The sequence below is a fragment of the Apteryx mantelli genome, chromosome 9, assembly GCF_036417845.1.
Source record: "Apteryx mantelli isolate bAptMan1 chromosome 9, bAptMan1.hap1, whole genome shotgun sequence".
Taxonomy (NCBI): domain Eukaryota; kingdom Metazoa; phylum Chordata; class Aves; order Apterygiformes; family Apterygidae; genus Apteryx; species Apteryx mantelli.
Window position 1 is genome coordinate 20,187,123 of NC_089986.1, and position 23,834 is coordinate 20,210,956.

The following is a 23,834-nucleotide window of genomic DNA, read 5'->3' on the forward strand; positions in this document are numbered from 1 at the left end:
CTGCTGCAGAACCTCTTTAAATCTTGAGTTTTGGACAGGCTAAATTCTGCTTTCAGTTATCAGTATATCCTTTCAGATAAATAAGGAGTTATAACAACGCACCTGGTCTTGCATCTGCACCAGCAATACCTCTGTTCCCTTTTCGGCCAGGAATCGCCATGCCTGTTGCACCTCGGAATCCAGGGAACCCCATCAAGCCAGGAGGTCCGATGGGTCCTTGATTCCCCCGACAACCTTTCATACCTGGTGGCCCAGGAAAACCAGGCAGCCCCATGTCCCCTTTGATTCCTGCAGAACATGAATATTACATAATGCATTTGGGAAGAACTGTCAAGATGGTGAGATGGTGTGATAGCTTTTAAAAACTGGACTACACAGAATATGTGCATTTATTGTACTGCCAAGGTGGAAAACAGCCATTGTTTTTCGTACGGAGAAGTCCCAAAAGCAATTTGCGACAGTAAAGGAAAACGACTGTGGGAAGACAGGACTTACTGCAGTGTAGCGTACAAACTGCTTTTCTGTTAAAACTCCACTTCAGAATTTGCTCATACAAAAGAATCAACTTGAAAGGAGAGGGTAGAAAGACCAGAGTACGGAATATTTCTTTATGCAGCAATAAAAAAAGCGAGTTTGAAAATCAGAACTTGCAAATCCTATTAAATTAAATTCCAGCTAAAAGTATCAGTATGAGTGCTGTAAAATAAGAAAATAATCCAGATGGATTCAGTTCATTCTTGTGTTGATCTTAGGGTGAATGGTTTATATACGGAGGGTATGGAGGGAGTTTTTTTTTTTTTAATAAAGCAAAGCATTTCAATGGATTTCTACCAGTCCTAGATGTACAAAACCTAAAAACTAGGAAGTGTCTCCCTAATCAATGTTTTTTTCTTCTTGAGACTGTGTCAATATACAAGGAGAGATGGTACCAAATTAAAATGCAATCACTGTACCTTTGTTAAAGTCTTAACTTTACAAGCAAGAACTCTTGGCATTTAATATATAGCACCAAATCATTGATCATAAGCACCCTTTATTTCCTCTAACTCCCTCAGTGCCATTCCTTAAGAAGGTTGCGACTTAAAGACAAACATGACGAGCCTAGTATTTAAAAACGAAGCTTCTGCTATCTGAAAAGACAACTCACCTTTACGACCAGGAATACCTCGCAGGCCAGGGATTCCTCTGCCTGGTACCCCTACAAAATATTAGGTCATATTATACTCAACAGTCCTGAGTAACTGCTAGAAAACATCATAGTTGCTTAAAATTTCATACATTTCTTCAATATTCACTGAATCAAAACTGATATTTTAGTTATATGTAAAACATCTTTCTTGCTTATTTTCTACTGGTTCTATCCAGAAATACAAATGAAATTTTAAGTTTTTCTTTAAAGTGAGAACTCCTATTTCCCAGTTGTATTTGAGGTACATTCCATAATACTAAGCTTTGTCTTTCAGAAGAAGGAGCAGGAAAAATTCTGCATTTAAGTTAGTTACTAAGAAAATAAGAGAAGAAACATAAATACTTAAAAAAGAATTTACATAATGGTGATTACTAAAAACATAATATGGAAAAGCTTACTAAATACAAGTGAATATCTCAGTATCCTTTTTTTATACTCACATACAAAGAAACACCTTCACTGTAAAACATGAAAACACTTTTTGGCAGAATGCAATGGAGAAATAAATCTGTGAACATTGATGACATCAGGAGTGACATTTAACTGAAAGATTTTACAACACAAGGGCCAGGTCACGAAGAACTTGACTACTGATCTAAGTGTGATCATTCATCACTGTGATCCCTTTTATCCTATTTCTAGGTAAGATCTGGTTCTCTTCATCAATTTAAGATTGAACCTGTAATTGTTAACATCAACACTCAGGTTCTTGCAGAAATTAACTTTTGGGGGGGGGGGGGAAATTATGGCAAATCACATGTATAATAGAAAAGTAATGAATGCATTTGGGATGTTGACAGTATGTACAACAGTTGCGTAGAAAGCCTGTGAATTATGTAAAAGTTAAGAACCTTCTACATATCAACATATTTTTTGGTCCACAGAAGCTCCTTAGTGACCCTCCCCAAAACTGACAAGGAAAACTGGGGGGGGGGGGGGGGGGGGAAGCAATTTTAAAACAGAATGAAAATATTCCACTGCTATACCTGGTTCTCCCTTATCTCCTGGGGTGCCAGGCACACCATCCTGACCTTGATTACCTCTTTCACCAACAAGTCCATTTTCTCCAGGGTCTCCAACAGCACCTGTGGATTATAATTGGCCAGGATATCATTTTCACATCTCCCTTTAAAATGCAAAATAATAGAAGAAATGAGTCTCCTTTATTAAAATTTTATGAGTGCAGCTACTTCAAAAATAGTTGTAACTATCTTGGTAACATGAACATTAGTAAAGTGCAGTATCTCATTTTTATTGAGCTCTCTGGACTTCAATGGATTTAGGACCCTCATTATTTTCACAGACAATACCTTCCTGTCTTTCAGAGACATTTTAGGACCCTGCCTTTGATTTAACCCATGCTGATGGGACAGGCAGTACAGGTTTTCTCCCTAGGTTTATTACAAATTCAAGGTTTCTCTAAGCAAGGAGTAGACTGTGATCTTTGCCAACTCTGCTGATAAATCAGTGCAAATTCACCCAAGTCTATAAAAATACAACATAATTTAGACAATCATCTGAATATGAGAGCATTCAATGCTCTTTTTGAAGACAAGAACTGGCACTCACTTTAATAAAGGCACTCACTTTAATAAAGTTTGTATTGTATACCTGTCTGTCACTGCATATTTATACGCTTCCCCTTACGTATATTTTAAACAGTTTGATCTTTTCTGTTGCTCTAACAACAGCAACTCTGTCTTTTCCCTCTTTCTACTCTAACTGATTTTCCTCTTCTCCTTGTCTAGCTAGATCTTTATTATTCTCTTTCAGGAGGTAGAACAAGCCTTTCTTACTACTTATGTGGATATCATGTCTCCTTGAGACTTCTGAATGAAAACAAAAAATGAAAAGTTTTACAATAATGAAAACAAAACTAAAACCTTTTGCCTGAGCTGAACTGATACTTTAGAAACAGGCTGGTAAGGACCTTAGCTGGAACTGGAGAAGGTGAACAGAGCCTCATACCCACATAAACAGAGACTCCAACTTCAACTGCAAGAGCAAGAGTATCAACTGTCTCATTACAACACACGAAATGAATAACAAACCAGGGGACAGTGATTTGGGGGAGGTGCTATAAACCATACCTGGAGGACCTCTAGTGCCCATTTGTCCTGGGAGGCCCTGAAGTCCTTTAGCCCCAACACCTCCAGGAAGTCCTTCTTCCCCTGTAAGAAGAGAGTTTTGGAGAGGAGAAAAGACATTATCTCTTGGAATTCAGTTCAGGACTAGCCTCAGACTCAGTTTGCTAACTTTGCTACCATCTCTACTTTGGAGAGCTGTGACAGATCTTTAGCTGATGTAAGTTAGGCTGGCTGTGCTGACTACAAAGAAGATGTTTAAGTTTACAACAGCTGAGTATAAACGTGCCATGTCACAGGCACCTTCTGTGGTTTATTGAGAAATTCTCTTCTAGAAGCATGTCAGCATCTCACCACCTCTCTAAAATAAAACATACCTGGGATTCCTGTGCCTCCAGATTCCCCTCTGATCCCATCTGGTCCTGGTACTCCTGTATGTCCTGGCTGGCCTTGGGATCCTTTTTCTCCTTTGCTGCCTAAACCTCCTGGGGGACCCGGGTCTCCCTGAGAAACAGCAGCCAAACACAAACGGATAAAGAATCACTTATCATTAAATACATTACATTCTAAATTTGTATAACAGAAAATTATATATAATTTAAAGGTTAAGTGAGTATAATCATGGTTTAGTATGATTTTCAGAAAAAAAGTAGACTAATATGAAGTCTTCTCATAATACCACTGAACGTTTGGACAAGGAACTAAAAACTTTGTTTAATCCGTACGAAGACAACTTCAGTCTTTAAAGGCTCTTTTCGTCAGCACTTTGTACAAACACACAGACTTCGCTCCAATTGTATTTTAACAGCTCCTCTTTTGATCCAAAAATACATTTCTTACATAATACACATATACACAGAACACTGAAATGCATATTTTTCCTTAAATTTCTACTTTTGTCTCAGTCATTTGGATTAGAACAGAGGCAGACAGATGATTGAGTCTGCTTATGTAAATTTAAGACTGACTTGCAAACTCGGTCCTATTGTGGCTACCCAGATAATACAGAAACTAAACGGATACATAGATAGATAGAGTGAATTGTACTACAGCTTACAGCTTGAACCATATATTTCAGATAATCTCATATGTAAAGAGATTTCCAGTTGTTCATCAATCAGAATATGTGGAGTAAAATTTTATTAATTTTATCTAACTTCCATTCAACAATAAATATATATTGCTAAAAAAACAATTCATTTTTGTGCAATGATATTACAAAACTGTCAAAATCAACAATACAATTTTAGGTATCATAATTTTTGCATTTTCTAAAATAACTTTTTGTGCACTTCTTAATGTACAAGCATACCTACTGTATGCTTTTTAAGTGCAAGTCCATGTTCTCAATGGATTAATACCTTTTTCAGAAACATCAAAGTTATTTCTGAGATGTTCTTTACAAATATGACATTCTTGCACACAGAGAAAAATGAAATATAAGGAAGTCCAAAATACTCCTAAACATTGACATGATAGGATTTTAGAATTTCTCATCACCAACAAATAATCTACTTATCTACTGCAGACTCTCCAGGTCTTGCTTACATGTTATTTTGTTTCTACAGTCAAAGGCTCTGCTTATGGGCCAATATGACAATATGTCCACTGCCTTTATACCTTTGGACCGGGTTCTCCTGGAGGCCCAGGAACTGGGTACCCGGGGTCTCCTTTGTCACCTGGAGAGCCACCAGAGCCTACTTGCCCAGAGTCACCTGATGGTCCTGGAAAGCCTGGAGATCCTTTCTGTCCTTTGGGACCTGGAAAAACAAAGATATTGATACCATTCTTACAAGGATCACAATTGCACAAACACACTGTGTTTTGTAAAATTCCACAAATGATCTGAATATTTTCAGATATGGACTTTTCATTAAAGTGATTTGTACAGTAAGTGATTTTAATTCTAAGCACATTAAAAGAGGTGCTTACATTTAACAGTATATAAATCATAGAGGTTATATTTCATTTATTATTTATAATTATAAGTAAAGCTTACAGAAAGAAAGACTTATGATCACTGGGGTAGCACTTGATTACAAAGACATATAGGAGCACTATATAGTGCCATATCCTAACTAATTCTTGCCCTGTACTCTCCAAAAAATGATTACAGACTATATGCTGAGACAGTTGAAACACATTTATTAACATCATAACTAGAGAGAGAGAACTACATTCTGCAATTCAAGCAACTATGTGGGTGGGTAGAAATTTACAGGTACTGGAAAGAATAAGTCCCAGTCTGAGTAAGTATTGTGTAGTCCACTTACAATAACTGCTCAGATCTGTGTAAATGCTTCTACACAATTCTATGAATTTGTAACCTGGTTTGATAGAAAATAACCTGGAATTCCCATGTCCCCTTTGTTTCCTGGTGCTCCTGGGAATCCTTGTCCTCCAGGAATCCCTGGAAGACCCATAAATCCTTTGACACCTGTAAGATGAAGAAATAGACACTATTTTCACATCTTTAGTTTAGACACTGGCTGGCTGGTAGAGCTGTCATGAAAACAAACTCTTTGTACTTGTATTTGTACAAGGTACTTTGTATTTGACCTCACATCCTGATATGGTATCTTATTATTTTATAAATCAACTAATAGGTGAAGTATAATTCTTCCTCTTGCCCCAGACACACATAAAATTATCATTATCGTTACTGGAAAGTCAAGGCAAAAAAAAAAGCATCTCATGTATCAACATTAACATAATAAGGCTTGTGATCATTCACAGTATTTATGGGTGATCATTCACAGTATTTATGGGTGGCAACTGCAATATACCTTTGCAAATTTTCATCAAGACCAGGAATATGTGTTTACACATTCAACACTTCCTTTGTTTGCCTGAGTTTGGTTCGGTTTCTGAGCACGTCACAATCACACTACTACTTAGTCATTACACACTTCTCATGCCTATATATTTAAGATTTTTTTTTTCTATGTCTTGGGCTGTTCTTCCACTCACGTCTCTTTAGCTTAGTCTTGTATCAATGTCAGTTTTTTTCAGTTTAATGACTGCAAGATCTGGTTGCATTTAGAGTGTCCAGATGTCTAAATTCTAGAGTAGAGGCAACTAAACATTTAGGCAGATCAGTCTGTTTTTCTTCCACGAGAAGTCAGAGAGCACTGGAGCATTTGCAGTTTTTCCTGTGATGGCTACACTGCAGTGACTACAAAGGATGTTAATAAAAATATAGTAGTAATGGCACAGGGACATATAGCACGGATTATTGCCATCATGTCAAGGGCCATTTTGATTACAAGTCTAAAGTTATTTCTAATTATCTAATTGACACAATTTCTAAGAATCTATTTATAGTATGTATCATATGACTTCTAGAAAGAAGTTATCTCGAAGAATCAAAAATACAGAATACAGAGAGAGAAAGATATTTTATTAACATTATTTTGATAAAATAGATGCGCTATCTCACTCAAGGGCCAATATGTATCATTATGTATTAGGTTAATGGCAGAGCAAAACTTTGAGAAATGTCTTACGTAGGTTTATGATTTATACATGTTTATTTTTAAGACTGCTCTTCAGTGAAGGCCTGGCAACTTTCATAATATGTCATACATGCAGGCTTTCAAAAAGGAAATAGAACCAAACTGAAATACAAAAAGCTTCTAAAATAATTTTACATTCAACTTTAATGTACAACTTTCGGAATTCTTACTGTTTCTTTATAATATTGGGAATTCAGACTTTTCTTCAGTTTTATAAATACCAATTTTAGTTCATTTGTCTCATCAGATTTTGGATTCTAAAGTTATTATTAATCAGGATCTCATATTATTTTTCTATTAATCACCTCAAATTAGATCAGATAATGGTCTGTATTTGGAAGAAAACAAAGAATCATTTGGTGGTAGCTACTATAACTTTCAAATAGCAGTTTTTGCAATTGCTCAGTTTCAGAATACTCAAAAGAGCTCCAGAGTTAACACAGAGAACGTAGTTTTGCTACTGAAGCTGATTTTATGTGTTAGTGTTGAGGTAATATTAATCTCTACCCTCCATCTGATACAGTAGTTTTCAATACAGATACTCCATACCTGGTAGGCCAGGTATTCCTTCCAACCCAACAAGACCTGGTGGTCCTTGCACACCTGCATCTCCTTTTTCTCCTTTTAGACCCATCCTTCCTTGAAATCCTAAAACAAAGTTTCATAAAAATAGAACTAAAAAACAGTATCTTGGAATATGGGCAAAAGCCTCTTTTAAAAATAACAGAGAAGCAGAATGGAACATAGGATCTTCAGACTGTAAACAAACAAAAGCAAGACACAAGCTCACAGTTAATGTTTTTAGTATTTCTCATATGGAAACAAATGGAAGATTCGGAAAGTTTCTACAGGAAATGTCTACAGAAAAAGCCAGATAGAATTAGTTAAGCATGTACAACTCATAGAGAGTCTATATTAACACTGCAAACAAAAGAGTTCTCCTGACAGTCAATTATTTCTGAACAGACTCAATTTCTCTGCAATCCAGCATCCAGTTAGTGAGCACATCCATTTTTGTGTTCATGGGCTACTGAATGTGTTAAAATATGACTATATAGGATGCATATATGTAAGTTTCCTAGTACTACTGAAATATTATTACTGATTTGACGTTACACAGAGAGGGTTTTTAAGGAATATGGACTTGTTTAAATGGAAATAAATATTCAGTGCAATATCCAACTATCCAATTAATAAAAAGGCAATTACAATGCACTAATTATTTCAAAGCATTGTGAATACTTTGAGCACTTGAATCAGTTTGAAGTGTTAGAGCCCACTAGAATTGCAACATAGTTTTGAATGACAGAGCAACAATGCATACCTTTTGAGCCTCGTTCTCCTTTATTCCCAATACCAACCAAAGTCTCAGATGGTCCAGGAAAACCTTTATCACCTGGTTCACCTTTTTGTCCTAGAAATCCTTTTCTTCCCTTTAGTCCTGGGAAGCCAAAAGAACCTGCAATAAAATAAAAATAATTATTCTGAGGACATCTTACCAACTGATAACACATATAAGGAATCAATGAAACTCCTGTCTTTAAGACTACTGTCTTTAAGACTCTTTAATTACTCCAATCATCAATGAAACATCTATGATGATGGATCATGGCAAGAGACTGTAATTATTTCTTATAATGAATAAAAATATAGTATTAAATCTGTTAAATAGATACAATAATAAGTTGAAAATAAATTGGATATACAAAAATAGAGCAAAAAGATTTCTGTTCTTTGTCTAGCAACTTTCCCAGACATTTTCACAAGTACCCATGAAATTGAAAATGTGGTAATTCAAAACTGTTAAAAGAAAATGTGTTGTCACTTAGTCTGCAGACTACACAACATACTGAAGCCAAGGATTTAGCAAGACTCAAAGAAATTTTAGTCATTAACTGTACAGCAGGAGTACTCAGGAGTGATAACATGCAATGAGATGTATCACAAGACTATTTCAGCATTAAAGTTCCTATAGTCTTAAGTAATAATGAAGGCAGATACTATGGCCACTTGCCTCTGTTACCCGGGTGGCCTGGGCTTCCAAATGCGCCAGGGGGTCCAGGAACTCCTAATGGGCCCATGATACCTGGCTCTCCCCTTGGGCCTATGGAAATGAAGCAACAGGAACATATTTTGTTAATATTTGATCAGTGAAAGAGAACATTACTTTAGAAAATTACATATGTGTCTGTCAGTTAAGCAGTTAATTGCATCTTTTCATTTTCATTTTATTCCCTTCTGCCCCTCCATTTCTTTAATATACTTGTAGAAGACAGTTTTGTAGTCTTTCACCACATGAATAGCACTTGCACACATGGTAAACCCCAAACAACCTAGGTAAGTAACAACGATCTAATTGACAGTGAGTGTTGTGCATTTGAGATGTTCACACCAGGCTGGGAGATCTGTCACAAGATGTATGGGAAAGTTGTTCCGTTCTGGCCCAGGAGTTAGAGGTCAGCTGGAATATGACAGCTCATCTCAAATGACACTAGATGCCTATGTTTAGGCTGCTGAGTGCAGCCCTACATGTTTACAGGTTGTATATTTAGAAAGGCATGTATCATCTCCTTCCCCCAGAATAACGAAGGGTTTGAGAATACTGAAAAAATTTTGTCAGAAATAAGAAGCATAACATACCTGATTTGTTTTCTTCTACAATATCGACTTTGAACAAATTTCTGAAAAAAACTAAATGGATTTACCTGCCTTATTTAAAATCAGCTCTGGCTAACATGACAGAGTTTGATTTGAGCCACAACTCTGTCAGATTCAAGATCTGAACTTGCCTTTTTTAGAAAAAGAAGATGGCATTGACAAGTGATCTGTTTGAAAAGGGAGGCTGAATAAGAACTTCTGCTAAATACTACTGACTGCTACTACTAACATTCTTTCAAATATTAGAAGCCGTTTCTTCTAAATACTAAATACTTCTATTAAACACTTCTACTAATGCTCCATTATGCTGGGGAGTCACTTTGAATGATAGCTAGTTAATGTCCTGCTGCAAGGACATTACTGTACAGAAAACAACGGCAGGTATCCTTCTATTCTCAAAAAGCTGCTTTAGACAATTCAATACTGTGTCACGACAACCTCAAGATACACTTGCCATTCAGGGAATGCAGATCAATTTGTTTTCCATATAGATCTCAATGATATATGAAAGCCGAACATTTGTTTTTTAATGGAAAAATATTTCTGCATCTTCAATTTGGAAAAGCATGACTGACACCTTTCTGCAGAAGTTGATTTAATTTCTATGTCAAAATATGTATTTGCAGAATCCTTACCTGGCACACCAGAGATTCCTGGCCTTCCAGACTGTCCCCTGGGACCAGGTAATCCTGCATTTCCCTGAGGACCTATTAGTCCAGGTTCCCCAGGGTTTCCAAAGATTCCTGGGATACCCAGGCCAGGAGGGCCTAGTTTTCCTTTTGAACCTAGCGAACCTCTTCCTCCTAAGAAAAATGCATGACACAGTATGTATGGCACATCTTTCTGGGAAAGAAACTATCATCATGTCCATCTTGCCATCATGAACATGAAACTCTTCTTGAACTCTGGGAGTTTTGCCTGCATGAGGACTACACAGAAGATCTGTAAGATAACATACTCATTCAGGCAATCTTAAAGAGATTAAAAAAAAAAAACCCAAACCCAAGAAAAACCCCAAACCAAAAACAGAGCAGACAATCCTATTGTTTCTCATAAAAATATAGTTCTGCGTTTATCCTCCAAACACTTCATTTTCATTCATCACCCAGGAAAAAAAATCCTTCTGAGATTATCCATTAAAGAAGGACTGAGCTGGGTGCTTAAGACTATCCCCTCTCGGAAGGGATATCATAAACAGTATATGCAGGTACTATGAGTTCCTGAATTTGTTTTCCACATAGCTGAGCTCTTTCTCTGTTCTTCCTCTGTCCTCCGCTACATTGCACTAAGTAACCTAAGCTCAGCCCCATAGAAGAAGAGGTCACTGAAATATCCTTTTTCTGTGGAATTTGGGCCAGTTTGTGATTACTCTTTGTGCTGTACAACAGAATCTGAATCTTAATCCAGGGAGTCCACTCACCACACGTTTTCCCTCCAATCTGCAGACAATGGATCTTTTAACTGAGCTCACATTTTCTTGCATACTACTGTATAACCAATACCATAAAAAACTTCAGTTCCCTCAGACCACTGGAAGGCACAAACACCCAGACCCACCCAGCCAAATAGTGCATTTAATTCAGAAGGTCCTACCTGGTGGGCCTGTAGCTCCCTCCCCACCTGGCAAACCTGGCAGACCAATAAGACACTCTGCAGGTTTCCCTGGAAAACCTGGATCCCCAGGAATTCCAGGTGACCCAGGATCTCCTAAAAGAAAGAAGATTGGTTTCATAATGCTAAAACAGTAGTTTGAAGCTTTGAGTGAACATTGTTTGACTTGGTTTCCCTTTCCTTAAAATATGGATGTAACTTGCTGTGTTCCTTGTGCTTTTTTGACCACAGTACCTCTTAGGCCATCATCACCATCACACCCAGCGTGCCCTGGTAGGCCTGGAAGTCCTGGAAATCCAATATCACCTTTTGGGCCAGGAATGCCACTACCTCCCGGTGAACCTGTTCTACCTGGCTCTCCAGGAATAACCATGCCTGGATCACCCTGCAACACACAGAGAAATGTAAACAAGCCACATGCAGTACATTTTGTAAATCTAACAAACATCACTTTCTCCATCCTGTGGACAGATGGCTTCTTATATTAGGTAATTACCACCATTCCCTAGGGATCTTTCACATTACCATTTGTAATGGCTCCAATTCAGGAGAGCATTGGATGTTCCCTGCTGCCCAGCTGGAGGTCCCACACCAGAAGGATAATTCATCTAACCAGCTTTTGAACACTGTCTCTTTACTCTGCTACAGAAATTGCTACTGAGCAATGCAAGGCACTTCCCTCCATTTGGCCTGCACTGCATTATGATGTTTGCTGTAACTATGAGAAGCTTTGGATGCGTATCTGAAAAATGGATTGAAATCTGTGCAAATACAATTTTTCCTTTATTTTTCCTGATAGTCCTACTTTCATCCAAATATTTGTTTAAATAATCAAGGTCAGCATCCAGATATATCTCAGAATGCTCAGTTACTGTTTTCTTTTTTCTATCATTCTTCTGAACGTTTTTTTCCATGAAGACTGTTTTTTGTGACAAATGTCCAAAGTCCCTGAAAGGAAAGCTTAGATTGCTTTTTCTTACTGGCTGATTGAACTGTTGGTTGGTGGAGTTTTGAATACTAACAAATGCATATGATCTTAAAGCAGGCCAGCAGAGCGAAGCTTATACCAGTCATTGATGGTTCATTTGGACCACAAAGGCCACTCCAAATCCAGCTGTTTGATGGCTTCAAGCACAGAATAGATAATTTAAAAAAATACCATAAGCCATACACTGTCTGTCATGTCAAAAAACACACAAAAGATAATGAAATATGGACAGACACAAAAAAAGAAATGACACCTTTTCAAGACATTCAAGTGTTATTATTTTGTTAAAATTCGGATCCTGATTACAGAGTAGTCAAGACACTTACATATGCCATCAGTAGCTTAGCTTCTGTTAATCAAGAAGAGTGGTTGCAGATATTACCTCCAACCTACTTCATTTAGGCTTCAGTTCAGTGAAGCACTTGCTTGAATTGAATATATACTTACTGGCATTGACCTCCATCAAAAATGTGCTTAATTGCAATTCCTGAAAAAAAATCTTTGCAGAAGCTGTGGCCTTAATTATTTGCTGTAAGCAATGCAATAAACATCTTCCTTGTGCTCTGAAAACTGCATTCCCAAAACAGCCCAAACACCTGGAGTTCTGAAATTCTGTATCTGGATTTAAAATTTTGGCTTGAGCTCCCTTTTATAAACAATTTCATTTTGTAGTTTACACGTTACTGGTTAGGAAATATAAAAACTATATTCCTTATACCTCTTCTTGCTTTGCTTAGTGTCAGAATGGGACCTATGGAAAAATTTGTGCTGCATTTCTAACCAAACCTTTCCTCCTGGCAGTCCTAGATTTCCAGACCGGCCTGGATCTCCAATTTTTCCTTCACAACCCGGTGACCCTCTTCCTCCTGCAAGTCCTTTATCTCCTGAAAAAGGAGAATCAAATGGCAGTAAAAATGCTATGGTTATCACCATGTTTTTTTGCAAATAGGTATTTGTATGGATGTGGTTATGAAGCTCTGACACTAATGTAGGTTATGCGAAGACAGCATCCCCTGATTTCAGAGCTGATGCGACATGCTGAATCTTATTCCTTATATGTTCACTCAGCACTGCTTGTAACGCAGCTCAGTTATTTAGTTTTCTTTTACCTGCCTTAAAAAAAATCCAAACAAAAACCAAACAGATTAAGTAACTGATAAATGAAGCATTTCTGATATCTATTCCTTACTGTTTTCTTCAAAAAGCAACGTAGTAGTGGTTTTAGTGTCAGAGATTTCAATGTCTTTTTTTCCTGGCGGGATTACAGAAATGGCTCCAAATATTTCTGGTGTCCAAAGACATTTTAAAAGTGGGGCATGACAGCATGAGGAACGGCCACATTCACAGCATTCGAAACACTTTCTATTACCTGCACATTAGAGCAGGTACTGCATTGTACGTAACCAAAGTCGATTAAAAATAAAGTACTAGCACTTATGCAGCTCTGTCTCTGTAATACATACACAGGTAAAGATAATCCATCTGAAATAAGTGCGGCACTCAGATGAACTGCACCTGTTTGGCCAGTTTTGCAAGAAGCATCAATGCCCTGTCCCCCTTCTGACAATAACAGGCTCTCTTTGAAGTAGATTCTATGTTTTGGATATCTCTGCACTTCTTCAGAGGGTAACTCTTGCCAGCAAAGCCTTAGAAACATCTTTTAAAATATTTTACTACTGACAGCTTTGATACTTGACTCTCTGAAATACTTCAAAATACTGTAAACTTACAATTAATAAGCCCAAAGGCAGAAAATTGTAAGAGTACTAAAAAACACCCGCCTGTCTAACTAATGTTAATTGATTTTTTTTTAACTTGTTGGTTGTTTTTAATCTGGAGAGGAAAAAAAAAGCAAACTAGCAGAAGACAGTTAAAAAAAAAATCAAAAAGAATATTTTACCTTTTGGACCAGGGTTTCCAGGAAATCCAAGCCCTGGAAAGCCTGTGTCACCTGTTGGCCCTGGGTGTCCTGAATCACCTGGCTGACCTCTAGCTCCAACTCTGCCTGTACAAAGAAAACAAGTGAGCTCTGATGCATCTTGCCACAGAACTTCAAAATGTAATGATTGGGCATTCACGAGTATATCATTATTAATTAGGACATCACTGTAGATAAGTTCTTTAGAACATAGGCACTATTTCTCCTCCACAACAGGTTCTCACAGTTAAAATGCTAATTGTGATCTCTTTGTTAACATTATCAAACCAGGCACAAGTCTGTAAGTTAAGCCTTCATGCAATCTGCCCAAGTCTCAGACTTATACAAACAATTACGTGCAGATACAAATTTTCTACTTGTTGAGAACATGCTAACACATATTACAGGCTTAGAACAGAAGCAAGTGTAAGAACAGAAGCTACCATAAAGCTGACAAAAGATTCTCCCATGCTATTCAGGGCAGCTTTAAGGACACTTGTTCTACAAAACCAAAGCAAAGAGACCTTATGGTTAACCTGGTTCTAGTTCACTGTCTTTCTGGGCATTATAAATTCTGCAACATGTAAGACACTAGCAAGAAAAAAAAACCCTCCCAAAACCCACCTAAAAAGGAAGCCCAGGCTCATAATATCTTAGAACAATGGTTAGTAACAGTTACTTAAAAAAAGAACCTGGAAACTCAGGCATACAGCTACTTTTTCTAGCAAGCTTGCAAATACCTTTATGAGATTTTCTGACTGTGCCCCTACAAGGCATATGACAGCCCAAGGGCTTCAGGAAATTTAAGAATGCTTTAAGCTAATTTTGGTCCTCCTTCTTTGAGGGCTGCAGCAGTCTCAACATAATTTAAGATAGGATCTGTCAAAATTATGCTGGAGGCTCCTTCCTGGATATATGAGCTGCAGCATGTGCACCAGAGGTTTCTGGTCCTCTGAGGAACTGAGTCATAGCATAGCACTGCTTGGAATCCCTGCCATACTGTAAACTGTGGACATGTCCCCTGTGCTCTTCCTATTCACACTTACATTCTCTTCCCCTAGTTTTCTTGAAAGAGAATGTTATGGCCAATTCCACAGTTTCTTCATGACAGAGATCAGTTTTACAGTTCTACAGTTTTTTTACAGTTACAAAATAACCCAGCAGTTTTATCTGGCCAGAGCTGGGAGAGATATCCCAGCTAGATGATCTCTGAATTTTGCTGTATTTAGTGTAGACATACTCACCAGGCACTCCTGGGGGTCCAGGTAAACCAGCTGGTCCCTGTGGTCCTGGTAATCCAGGTAATGGAGTTACCATACTGGTCTCTCCTTTCAGACCTTCAGCAAACACATAATCAAAGCTTACAGAGGTTTATGGTTTGGAAATGTGTAATCTTACACATTTAAAAGTATAACTGAGCAATCTACTCAGTTAAAAATGCAGTCTTCCACACTTTCCATACATCTGAATCTCCAACAGATTTTGAAAAGCCTTCACATCCTGGCTTCATAATAGCAAAAGTATTTTATTGATATCAAGCTGATCTCAAACTCTCCTTTCAGCCCTGCTGCAGCCTAGTGGAGATCCAGAAAAGGAAGCACAGAGTCAGCAGAAAAATGATGCAATTAAGAGATCCTTAATCTGCAGCTCTGCTCCATAAAGACTTAATAGGTGTCATGTCCTCCTGGATGAAATGATGGTGAAAACACATCAATGACTCCACATTTGGTTTGGACTGGAAAGATTTCAAGCCACTGAATAAGAGCTATTGTTGAAGGCCCTCAGAAGAAACTAAAAAGAAACAAAAAACCTCACAAATAACAATATGTCCAACAGATTGCTGTAGATTTTCAGATATTGGAAGCAATGTGACAACACCAGAACGAGTCTCAAAGATGCCTTGTTCTAAACATTCAAATAGACACACAGTGAAAATTTCATCCCATAGGATAGCAAACTCACATCTTCAATCAGATGTCAATAGCACAGACATATGGTGTCCAACCTATCACAGCAGTTATGAGCACTAAAACCCACAATCCCATGGATTTAAAGTTCAAAAATCTCTTTTAGATGTCTTAACTATATCTCTTCTGTCCAGCTTCGAGTTCTTCCAGATTATACTTGCCTATAAATACACCAGTATGTTTTTGGCACTCAAAAGTGATTAAGTCTTTTGTATTTCCCCTGATGACTTAAGCTCATACTGACAACGCTGACCGGACCTATATTAAAAATATATTTTTTTTTCACGGTAAAGGCAGTCAAGCAGTGGAACAGGTTGCCCAGAGAGACTGTGCAGTCTTCCATCCTTGGAGGTTTTCAAGACCCTATTGGATAAAGTGCTGAGTAACCTGGTCTGATCTCATAGCTGGCCCTGCTCTGTACAGGAAGTTGGACTAAACACCTCATGGGGTTCCTACTGTCTTCAGTAGAATCAAATCTGGAACAATGTCTGGAAATGGAAATCTCATTCCAAGATAAACTTCCTGTGTTTCATAAATCATTTCTGTGCCTTCAATCTCTCTCTGCAATTTCACACAAGTGCTCTTTAATATAGGTAAAGAATGGTAAAATCAGAAGTTACAAACCAGTTTCTCCAGGTAACCCAGGTGGACCAGATACTCCTTTAGAGCCTTTGAGACCTCTTGTTCCCTGTGGTCCATATCCTGGTGGTCCAGGAAGCCCCATCTCTCCAGCGAGACCAGGATTACCAGGCAATCCTGGCAGTCCTCTGTCTCCTTTCGAACCAGCTAATCCCTATTAATAATTACACATATGAGTATACCAAGCATTACTTGTTTTCCACGCCAGCTTTCATAACAAAATGTCTGATTTTCTGTATGACTATAATCTCAAATTATTTTAACAACAAAGTAGCTCTGCTAATTTAAAAGGATTTATTCATCTGATTTACTTGTGACTTCTGATTAAAAGAATATGGATTTTAATAACAATGGTTATAAACAAAGGACATTTATTCATCCTTTCTATTAAAAGAGAAAGAGTGCAAATAAATATAAAGAGGATGATTTTCAACCCCTGTGGCATTATACTGTACACCTTTTTTATAAGTTTTGGGGAAAAAAAAATCCAAAACTCAGCTCTGATTCTCCTTGAATACAGGCTTGGAGATACTTATATCTGAACCACTTCTACAGTTTTTCAACAAACACAGCACAATAATTGTTAGGTTTTTATTCTGCTGAACAAAGAGCTCTGCTCTAAGGATCCTAGTCTCATGGTGGGTTCTCCCAGCTTTTATTGTTTCTCTCTGTCCTGACTAAAGATTAAGTCCTAAAGATTGAACATGAATTATTTGGAGAAGATGATCATTTCATTTTAAGCATCATGAGTGGACAGGAAAATTGTCTTTTTTTTTTTTTTTTATTCATCCTAGGAATCCAAGCCAATGCTCCAATTTAAATATCCAAACTAACAGCACAATTGACTGCTGAGGTTTTTCCAGCAACATGAGTCTACTAGAGCTCACCTCTTGCTGGTATTACATAAGAATATTTACTCTCATTCTTTCATTTCCCCTTATGCATATTGGCTGCTATAGCTGAGTATATTATCACTAAGTCAGATGGAGGATATTCAGTTAAAATATCTGAACAGATTAGACAGATTGTACAGGGATTATTGATGTAATTTTCCTTGAGTTCTATAATAATTGTAAACAGTGCATACCCACCTGTTCGCCTTTAGAACCCTTTGAGCCTTTAGAGCCAGGTCTTCCCAGAAATCCACTTGAACCTTTTCTTCCTTTGTCTCCCTCGGCCCCTGGATCTCCTTGCTCACCTTTTGGCCCTTCTGGATACACATATCCTGGATCACCTTTTGATCCTTTATGTCCTTGATCTCCTTTAAAACCTGGAAGTCCCTGGAACAAAGCGATCAAGAGAATTTATGTGCTAGATGTATGTCAACTGTTTTCAAGCTTTCCTTTTAAAGCAAATATTTGAGGGTGGCTCTCTTTAGTCTCATTCTTATTTGCTGTAACTGCATAGTTCAATGAGCAGGGTTTTTTTCTGCCTTTACTCTTTTTGGTCCTGACTGTCATCTCATTTATACTACTGTAAACAGGAATAATGCAGGATCATTTAATGGATGGGACTGCTGGCTATGTGTTTGTGCTTTTGTGGCACAGAAGAAAGGACAAGAAAACACCCTGAAAGTATCTGATCAGAGATTTCTCTTCCACATGGAAATATCTCCCAGGGACTAAAGCTGCCACAGCTGGCTCTGTCTGCTGTTAACTCCTGGTGTCTTTTCTTTCCCCCTCAGGGTACAATGTGGAGCTGAAAGCACACTGGGCTCTAGTGATCTTGGGCTAATGAACTCTTGGGAGCCTTTGGGAAAAGCTTGTTAGCAGGCTCTTTCATTCTGCATTTGTATGGCACTGAGCACAATGAACTCTTGTGTGTGACTGTTTTGCATTGGGCAGTGCTGAAGAGTTCTGATAGCAATTCCTCAAAAATAATTATTACTACAGGCACAAGTTAGAAGAGCCAAGTGGTATGCCTGTGGCAGGTGTCTGCCTTCTCTCTTCAGCAAGTTCCCCAAGAGGGAATGTCCTTTGCATCCTTGAAGTGGGTATTACGAGAAGCAAGTTCCTCTGTGCAGCTGCGGCTCTGGGAAGCCCCGAGTCTGCTGGACACAAGATTTGTAAGAGGTTTGATTAAGGTCACAGAGAGTGCACAAATTATCTGCTTTACAGCCATTGCCATGATTATAGCATTATGCAGATGTACACAAGCTAGTTGTAAACTAGCCAGACCAGGCAGAAGCAGTCTAGCCATCCTGAAATACAGCACAGGTTAATCGCTCAGCCTCATGCATCAGGCTTGTACCATGAGCTGGATTTCCTACTGCACTGAGAGAACCAGGCTCATTTAAAGATAGGTCAGCTATGTTCACATTACAGTCACCACTTAGGTCTGCCATGCAGAGACATTCATTATCATCACTAAGGAGAGACAACTGTTGTGATCAGCTGGTATGCCATTGCATGTAACACTAGCCAAGAAGTTTCTCTGAAATAATTTTTGTTGAATCTGAAAAATAACCTGCAAGTCATAAATAACCCAAGTCTTACTTGAGGCCCTGGAAACCCCCGTGCTCCTGGAGAACCGGGAGATCCTTTGGGACCTGGTGTTCCTTCTCTACCTGCAAGAGAGACAGCATCTTTTGTACAGAAAAATTAAAACAAGGAAATGGATTTTGGCAAGCTCTGATAACCACAGCTAGCCCTGCACGTTACTGCCTCTCCCATTTACTGCATGAGCACAGATTGACCTGGCTTTAGGCTGCACCTGAGCCCAACAGTATTCTAGCTTCAGCCTTTTAGGACTTCTGCTCATATCAGTGCACAGAGCTGCATAATGCTACATTAAATCATCACATCCTCAGGGCTAGATCAAGGATCTCGAACATAGGCTTATATTGCATGCTGTGGACATGCCTGCACCAGTCCTGATTCTCATGCAAAAAACAAAAGCATTGGCATGTCCCACTATCCCCTTAGGAACACCAAGATAATTTACCATGTATGCCATCTTGGCCATGTGGCCCAGGAGAACCAGGAAGACCAGGTGTTCCTGGAATATAGCTGCAATCAGTACACACGCAAGCTTCATCACCTAGAATGAATTTGTATATTCATTAACTGTTCTATAGCAAGTTATTCCCAAGTTTAATTAATGTATTGCATTATTTGGTATAGAGGATGGCTAATATTTTTTGGCCAAAGAGCTGTATGAATATGGCCTTAATTCTGTTTGCGTATCAAACTTTGCATGCCTTAAAAAAAATCACTTCCAATACAGTGTAAATTTTCCTGTGGTCAGACCGCGACTATCAGAGCTGACTACATTTAATTGAAAATGTAGGAACATTCACTTGATTTTTTTGAAGTCTAGTTTCAGTGAACTAGCTGGATACAATCACTCTGCCAATAGGCCAAATTCTCTCAAGAGAAGAAAGGGACACAGGCGTCAAACTAACATGGCGCAATAACAGCCTGAGAGACTTTAATGACTGGCAGGTGGCATAGAGATTCAGTAGTTCCTGTGGTGATATTTGCAGGAGGAAGCTAAAGGATTTGAGATCAATGTCCTTTTGGGGATTGGTAAAAGATTTTATTTCTAGTTCCTTCTCTCAAAGAGCAACTATTAGTGAGCAGACATAACACTGGGGGAATGTGAAAATCCCACCCACCTGTAATCACTGTTTGTCCCGGTGGAGATCTACACTCTGGCTGCAGTGCGGGACAACTGGTGAGCAGCACTGGCACACGTACTGCTTTTTCAGTTGCTGTTCACTAAGAGAGGAAGACATCTTGCTACCCTTAATGGATTTTCTTCACCCTCTGAACTCATCAAATGTCATGAGAGGTCAATTAATTTCTGAATTTCATGAGGACTCATGAAGATTGCCAGATTGTACCATCTACTTCGGAGTGCTAATTTTAAGGAAGGATGTAGAAATGGCAAAAGTCATTTTTCCACTCAGCTATCCATCTTGGTTTTCAGTTGAAAAGGAAGGTCCAGTAGCTACTGATACAATCCAGTCCTGATCTCACTCAGAGAAAGCACTTCCATGTGAAAACATGGTAGCAAAATGAAACCTGACAAAGAGAAGAATATATACAGCCCTGTACTGAGACTGAACATAATCTTTTTTCTACTCCTGTCTTTTATTTCTCCTAAATTAGAACAACTCTCTTGAACATGGAAGGGTTTGCTGCATAATGGTAAGAGTTCATGGTGTTTCTGACATCTTGTTATTTCACATCTGAGTGAACACCATACCAATCCCAAGAACATTGTTTGCAAACACAATAACTGACCTTTCGTGCCAGTATCTCCTGGAGGTCCTGGAGGTCCCACACACCCTGGCTCTCCAGGAAGTCCTGGTAGGCCAGTTCTAAATGTTATTCTACCTGTTAACAAAATGAGCGTGGCACCATTACATCACTAGACTGTTCAGACAATTCTCTATTTGCTGACAGGGGAAGAAGGTGCAGTGATCAGGTGGAGACAATATTCATTTAAAAGAAAGAACAACCTGGACAAACCCAAACTATCTGTAGCTGGAAGTACTCAAGGATAAATTTGGTAATGCTGAGGTAATCTCAGCAGACTGCTGGATCCATCTGTGTAGCCACAATGCTACCTTTAAAAGCATAGTTCTTGCTGGGGAAAGTATTTACTTTTTATTTGAAGCAACAGAAAAGAAAAAGGATTCTTTCTCTTCTGGGTACAGAAGGGAAACTTTTCTTTTAATTCTAAGCTATTAACGCTGCTCATGTGTCTTTGGCAGCATCATTCTAGTGTATTCGCTATTACTTTGGAACAGCAGAAAATACATCAACCTCTTCCTAGGGCAATATATTTGAAGGGTAGATATATTAAAAAAAAAAAAGAGAGAGAGAAAGAGAGAGAAAAAAAGAGAAGCACAACACCGACGTTCATTCAGGAGAATTTGTTTGGGCCATACCACATGCGAAAGAAACGTGATGCTGTTGGTACTCCTAGGTAAAGAGTTGAAGTTAATACACTTTTTTCTAGAAGTTTTATAAACTGCACTTATTCAACTGGTTCACCTATTCTTTTGCTACCACTTTATTTACATGCTGCTGGAACTTCAAACTTGCTCTATGGTCCACTAGTACCAGCAGAAGTTTGCAATTTATTTCTATGACTTTTAGATTAGCCCTTTCTGAAGTTATTTTTACAGATTTACTGCAAATTTTGGAAGAATTACTCTTACTTTTATCCCACCAGTCTTTCCCATTTTTATGTAACAGATTTTTATAGTCACAGTTACACAAAAAGGTCAGTTCTCTTTATACTGGAAAGTCACTGTATCTTCCTTATAGAACCTCATATTAGTGAAAGAGCACAGCCGTTGGTTATGTATGCTTTTCCATGAATATTCTAAAGCATAAAATTTCCAAAAAGAAAGTCTGTTGAACCATGTTACTCAAAACATGCTCCTTAAGTAATGTATTTATGTATTTTTGTTCATTGGATACTTAGATGGCTCTGGATTGGTTCTTGTCCATTATATATACAGTTACACAATACTGAAACATCACCTGGTTCTCCAGGGGGACCCGGTAACCCAACAGAACCAGGTCTGCCAGTAATCCCAGGTAGTCCTGGAGGGCCTACAATGTGCAAGCCAGATCGTCCTTTCTCTCCTTTTATTCCTTTTGGTCCAGGAAATCCTGGGGGACCTCTCAAACCAGGTCTTGACACACCTAACCAAAGAGAAAAAATGCAAAAAGAATTGAACTGGAACTTCAAAGAGAAGTAAGCAAGCACTTAGTAGGATGAGTATAAAACAAACAGATCACAGCATGCTGTCTCACAGTTCAGCCAAAAAATCTTTGTTATATTGTTATATATTAAATAATCACAATGAGAAAGTAAAAATTAAAAAAAAAAAAAAAGATGTTCTTTAACCTCTCTCTAAATAGCTGGCACATTGAAACTTTTGGGTGACGAGTTTTTGCCACTTAGAGATAAGTTTAAAGTCACCTGAAACAAAGATTTCACAAAATTGATCAGGTGTAACAGACAGGATGAACAATGTATTTTATTGTGCTGCTGGATCACTACACATACCTGGTCTTCCAGCATCTCCAGGAGGACCCCTTGGCCCTGCAAAAGCAATGTATTTATAACCTCAGTTAGACCACTGCATACTTTGCAAAATCACAATAATATTAATTGCAAACTTTGGATTTCTGCATTTTTGCTAATTTTACCTTTTACAAATTTGGCTTTTGTCTGAGTAGGCATCTACCATTTATGGAATTGTTGCACACAGACAATTCTCACTGAAACCCAGCAAGAGACGGATGTGTGCAATAGGTATAGCATCCATCACATTTATGTTAGGTGGGGATGCTGCTCAGTTACTTGAGAAGGACTTACAGGCCTGAACACTTTCTTCTTTTCTGCCACTATTTTGCACTTGCTCTAATAAAGATACTAACTTCCCCTACAAACCCTCAGTAAACAATGCATTCACATCTTTTCAAGGCCCAACTTTCCTCTCACAATCCCTTGGATATATGCATTCAGGTAGGTTTAGAACAGCAAGGAGTGAAGGCAACATGATCACTCACATACATAAATATTCCTAAAACCAGAACTCAAAGAAAAGTAAGTAAGCACTTAGTAGGATGAGCATGAGACAAACACCTTACAACATGCTGCCTCAGAATTCAGTCCACAAATCTCTGTTATACTGTGATATAGCTGAAATAATAAATTTTAATTTTACAGCATAGCCAAAAATAAACAAAAACTTGCAGATCTTTATTATTTTTGAAGGTTAGGCAATAAAAACGGCATAAGACAAACCATGAAGGCTACAACAAATCTTAGTTTGATCTTTAACAAGAAACTACAGCCCTGATGGTTAGTCTATGGCATACACAAATAATGTGCTGCTGTAGGATCCCACTGAAGTCATGAAGCAGGAGGTAAATGAGTTTAGGTGCTCATCTCAATTATCTGCAAGGAAAGTGTGCCAGCTTCATTACTTTTAATAGGAAATATGGCCATAAATGAAAGTCTCAGGATAAATTTAAGCTCTGCAATTTGACAGGAGTAATTTAGAAATAAACTTGGAAAGGCAGAGGCAGATTGCCAGGTGCTCATACTGTGAAAAAGCTAGCTTGAAACAAGCCCTTTGAGTAGACAGCTCTTGCTAAAAGATTGCAGTTTTCACATGTCACTCACCAGGCACACCACGTTGACCTTTTGGTCCTGGAGGTCCAGGGAGTCCTTCATCTCCTTTTTCACCAACCACTTTATCATAATACTCTGTCTTAAAAGAAAGATGGTAAGAA

General features: G+C 38.2%; 1 protein-coding gene across 1 annotated transcript in view; it reads right to left on the reverse strand.

The window, feature by feature from the left end:
- The window catches only part of COL4A3 (collagen type IV alpha 3 chain), a 67,649-nt gene that overhangs the window by 11,587 nt on the left and 32,228 nt on the right, over nucleotides 1-23,834 (reverse strand). The window contains exons 19-42 of the mRNA XM_067301465.1: nucleotides 23,725-23,812; nucleotides 22,600-22,635; nucleotides 22,068-22,232; nucleotides 20,817-20,909; nucleotides 19,513-19,608; nucleotides 19,065-19,135; nucleotides 17,661-17,849; nucleotides 16,555-16,723; nucleotides 15,208-15,300; nucleotides 13,946-14,050; nucleotides 12,832-12,929; nucleotides 11,292-11,442; nucleotides 11,040-11,153; nucleotides 10,082-10,249; nucleotides 8,803-8,892; nucleotides 8,113-8,247; nucleotides 7,338-7,436; nucleotides 5,621-5,710; nucleotides 4,894-5,033; nucleotides 3,651-3,777; nucleotides 3,280-3,360; nucleotides 2,176-2,274; nucleotides 1,148-1,198; nucleotides 103-288 (exon numbers count right to left, since the gene is read on the reverse strand). Coding sequence (XP_067157566.1) covers nucleotides 103-288; nucleotides 1,148-1,198; nucleotides 2,176-2,274; nucleotides 3,280-3,360; nucleotides 3,651-3,777; nucleotides 4,894-5,033; nucleotides 5,621-5,710; nucleotides 7,338-7,436; nucleotides 8,113-8,247; nucleotides 8,803-8,892; nucleotides 10,082-10,249; nucleotides 11,040-11,153; nucleotides 11,292-11,442; nucleotides 12,832-12,929; nucleotides 13,946-14,050; nucleotides 15,208-15,300; nucleotides 16,555-16,723; nucleotides 17,661-17,849; nucleotides 19,065-19,135; nucleotides 19,513-19,608; nucleotides 20,817-20,909; nucleotides 22,068-22,232; nucleotides 22,600-22,635; nucleotides 23,725-23,812 — 2,734 coding nt within the window. The remainder of the gene's footprint in view (nucleotides 1-102; nucleotides 289-1,147; nucleotides 1,199-2,175; nucleotides 2,275-3,279; nucleotides 3,361-3,650; nucleotides 3,778-4,893; nucleotides 5,034-5,620; nucleotides 5,711-7,337; nucleotides 7,437-8,112; nucleotides 8,248-8,802; nucleotides 8,893-10,081; nucleotides 10,250-11,039; nucleotides 11,154-11,291; nucleotides 11,443-12,831; nucleotides 12,930-13,945; nucleotides 14,051-15,207; nucleotides 15,301-16,554; nucleotides 16,724-17,660; nucleotides 17,850-19,064; nucleotides 19,136-19,512; nucleotides 19,609-20,816; nucleotides 20,910-22,067; nucleotides 22,233-22,599; nucleotides 22,636-23,724; nucleotides 23,813-23,834) is intronic.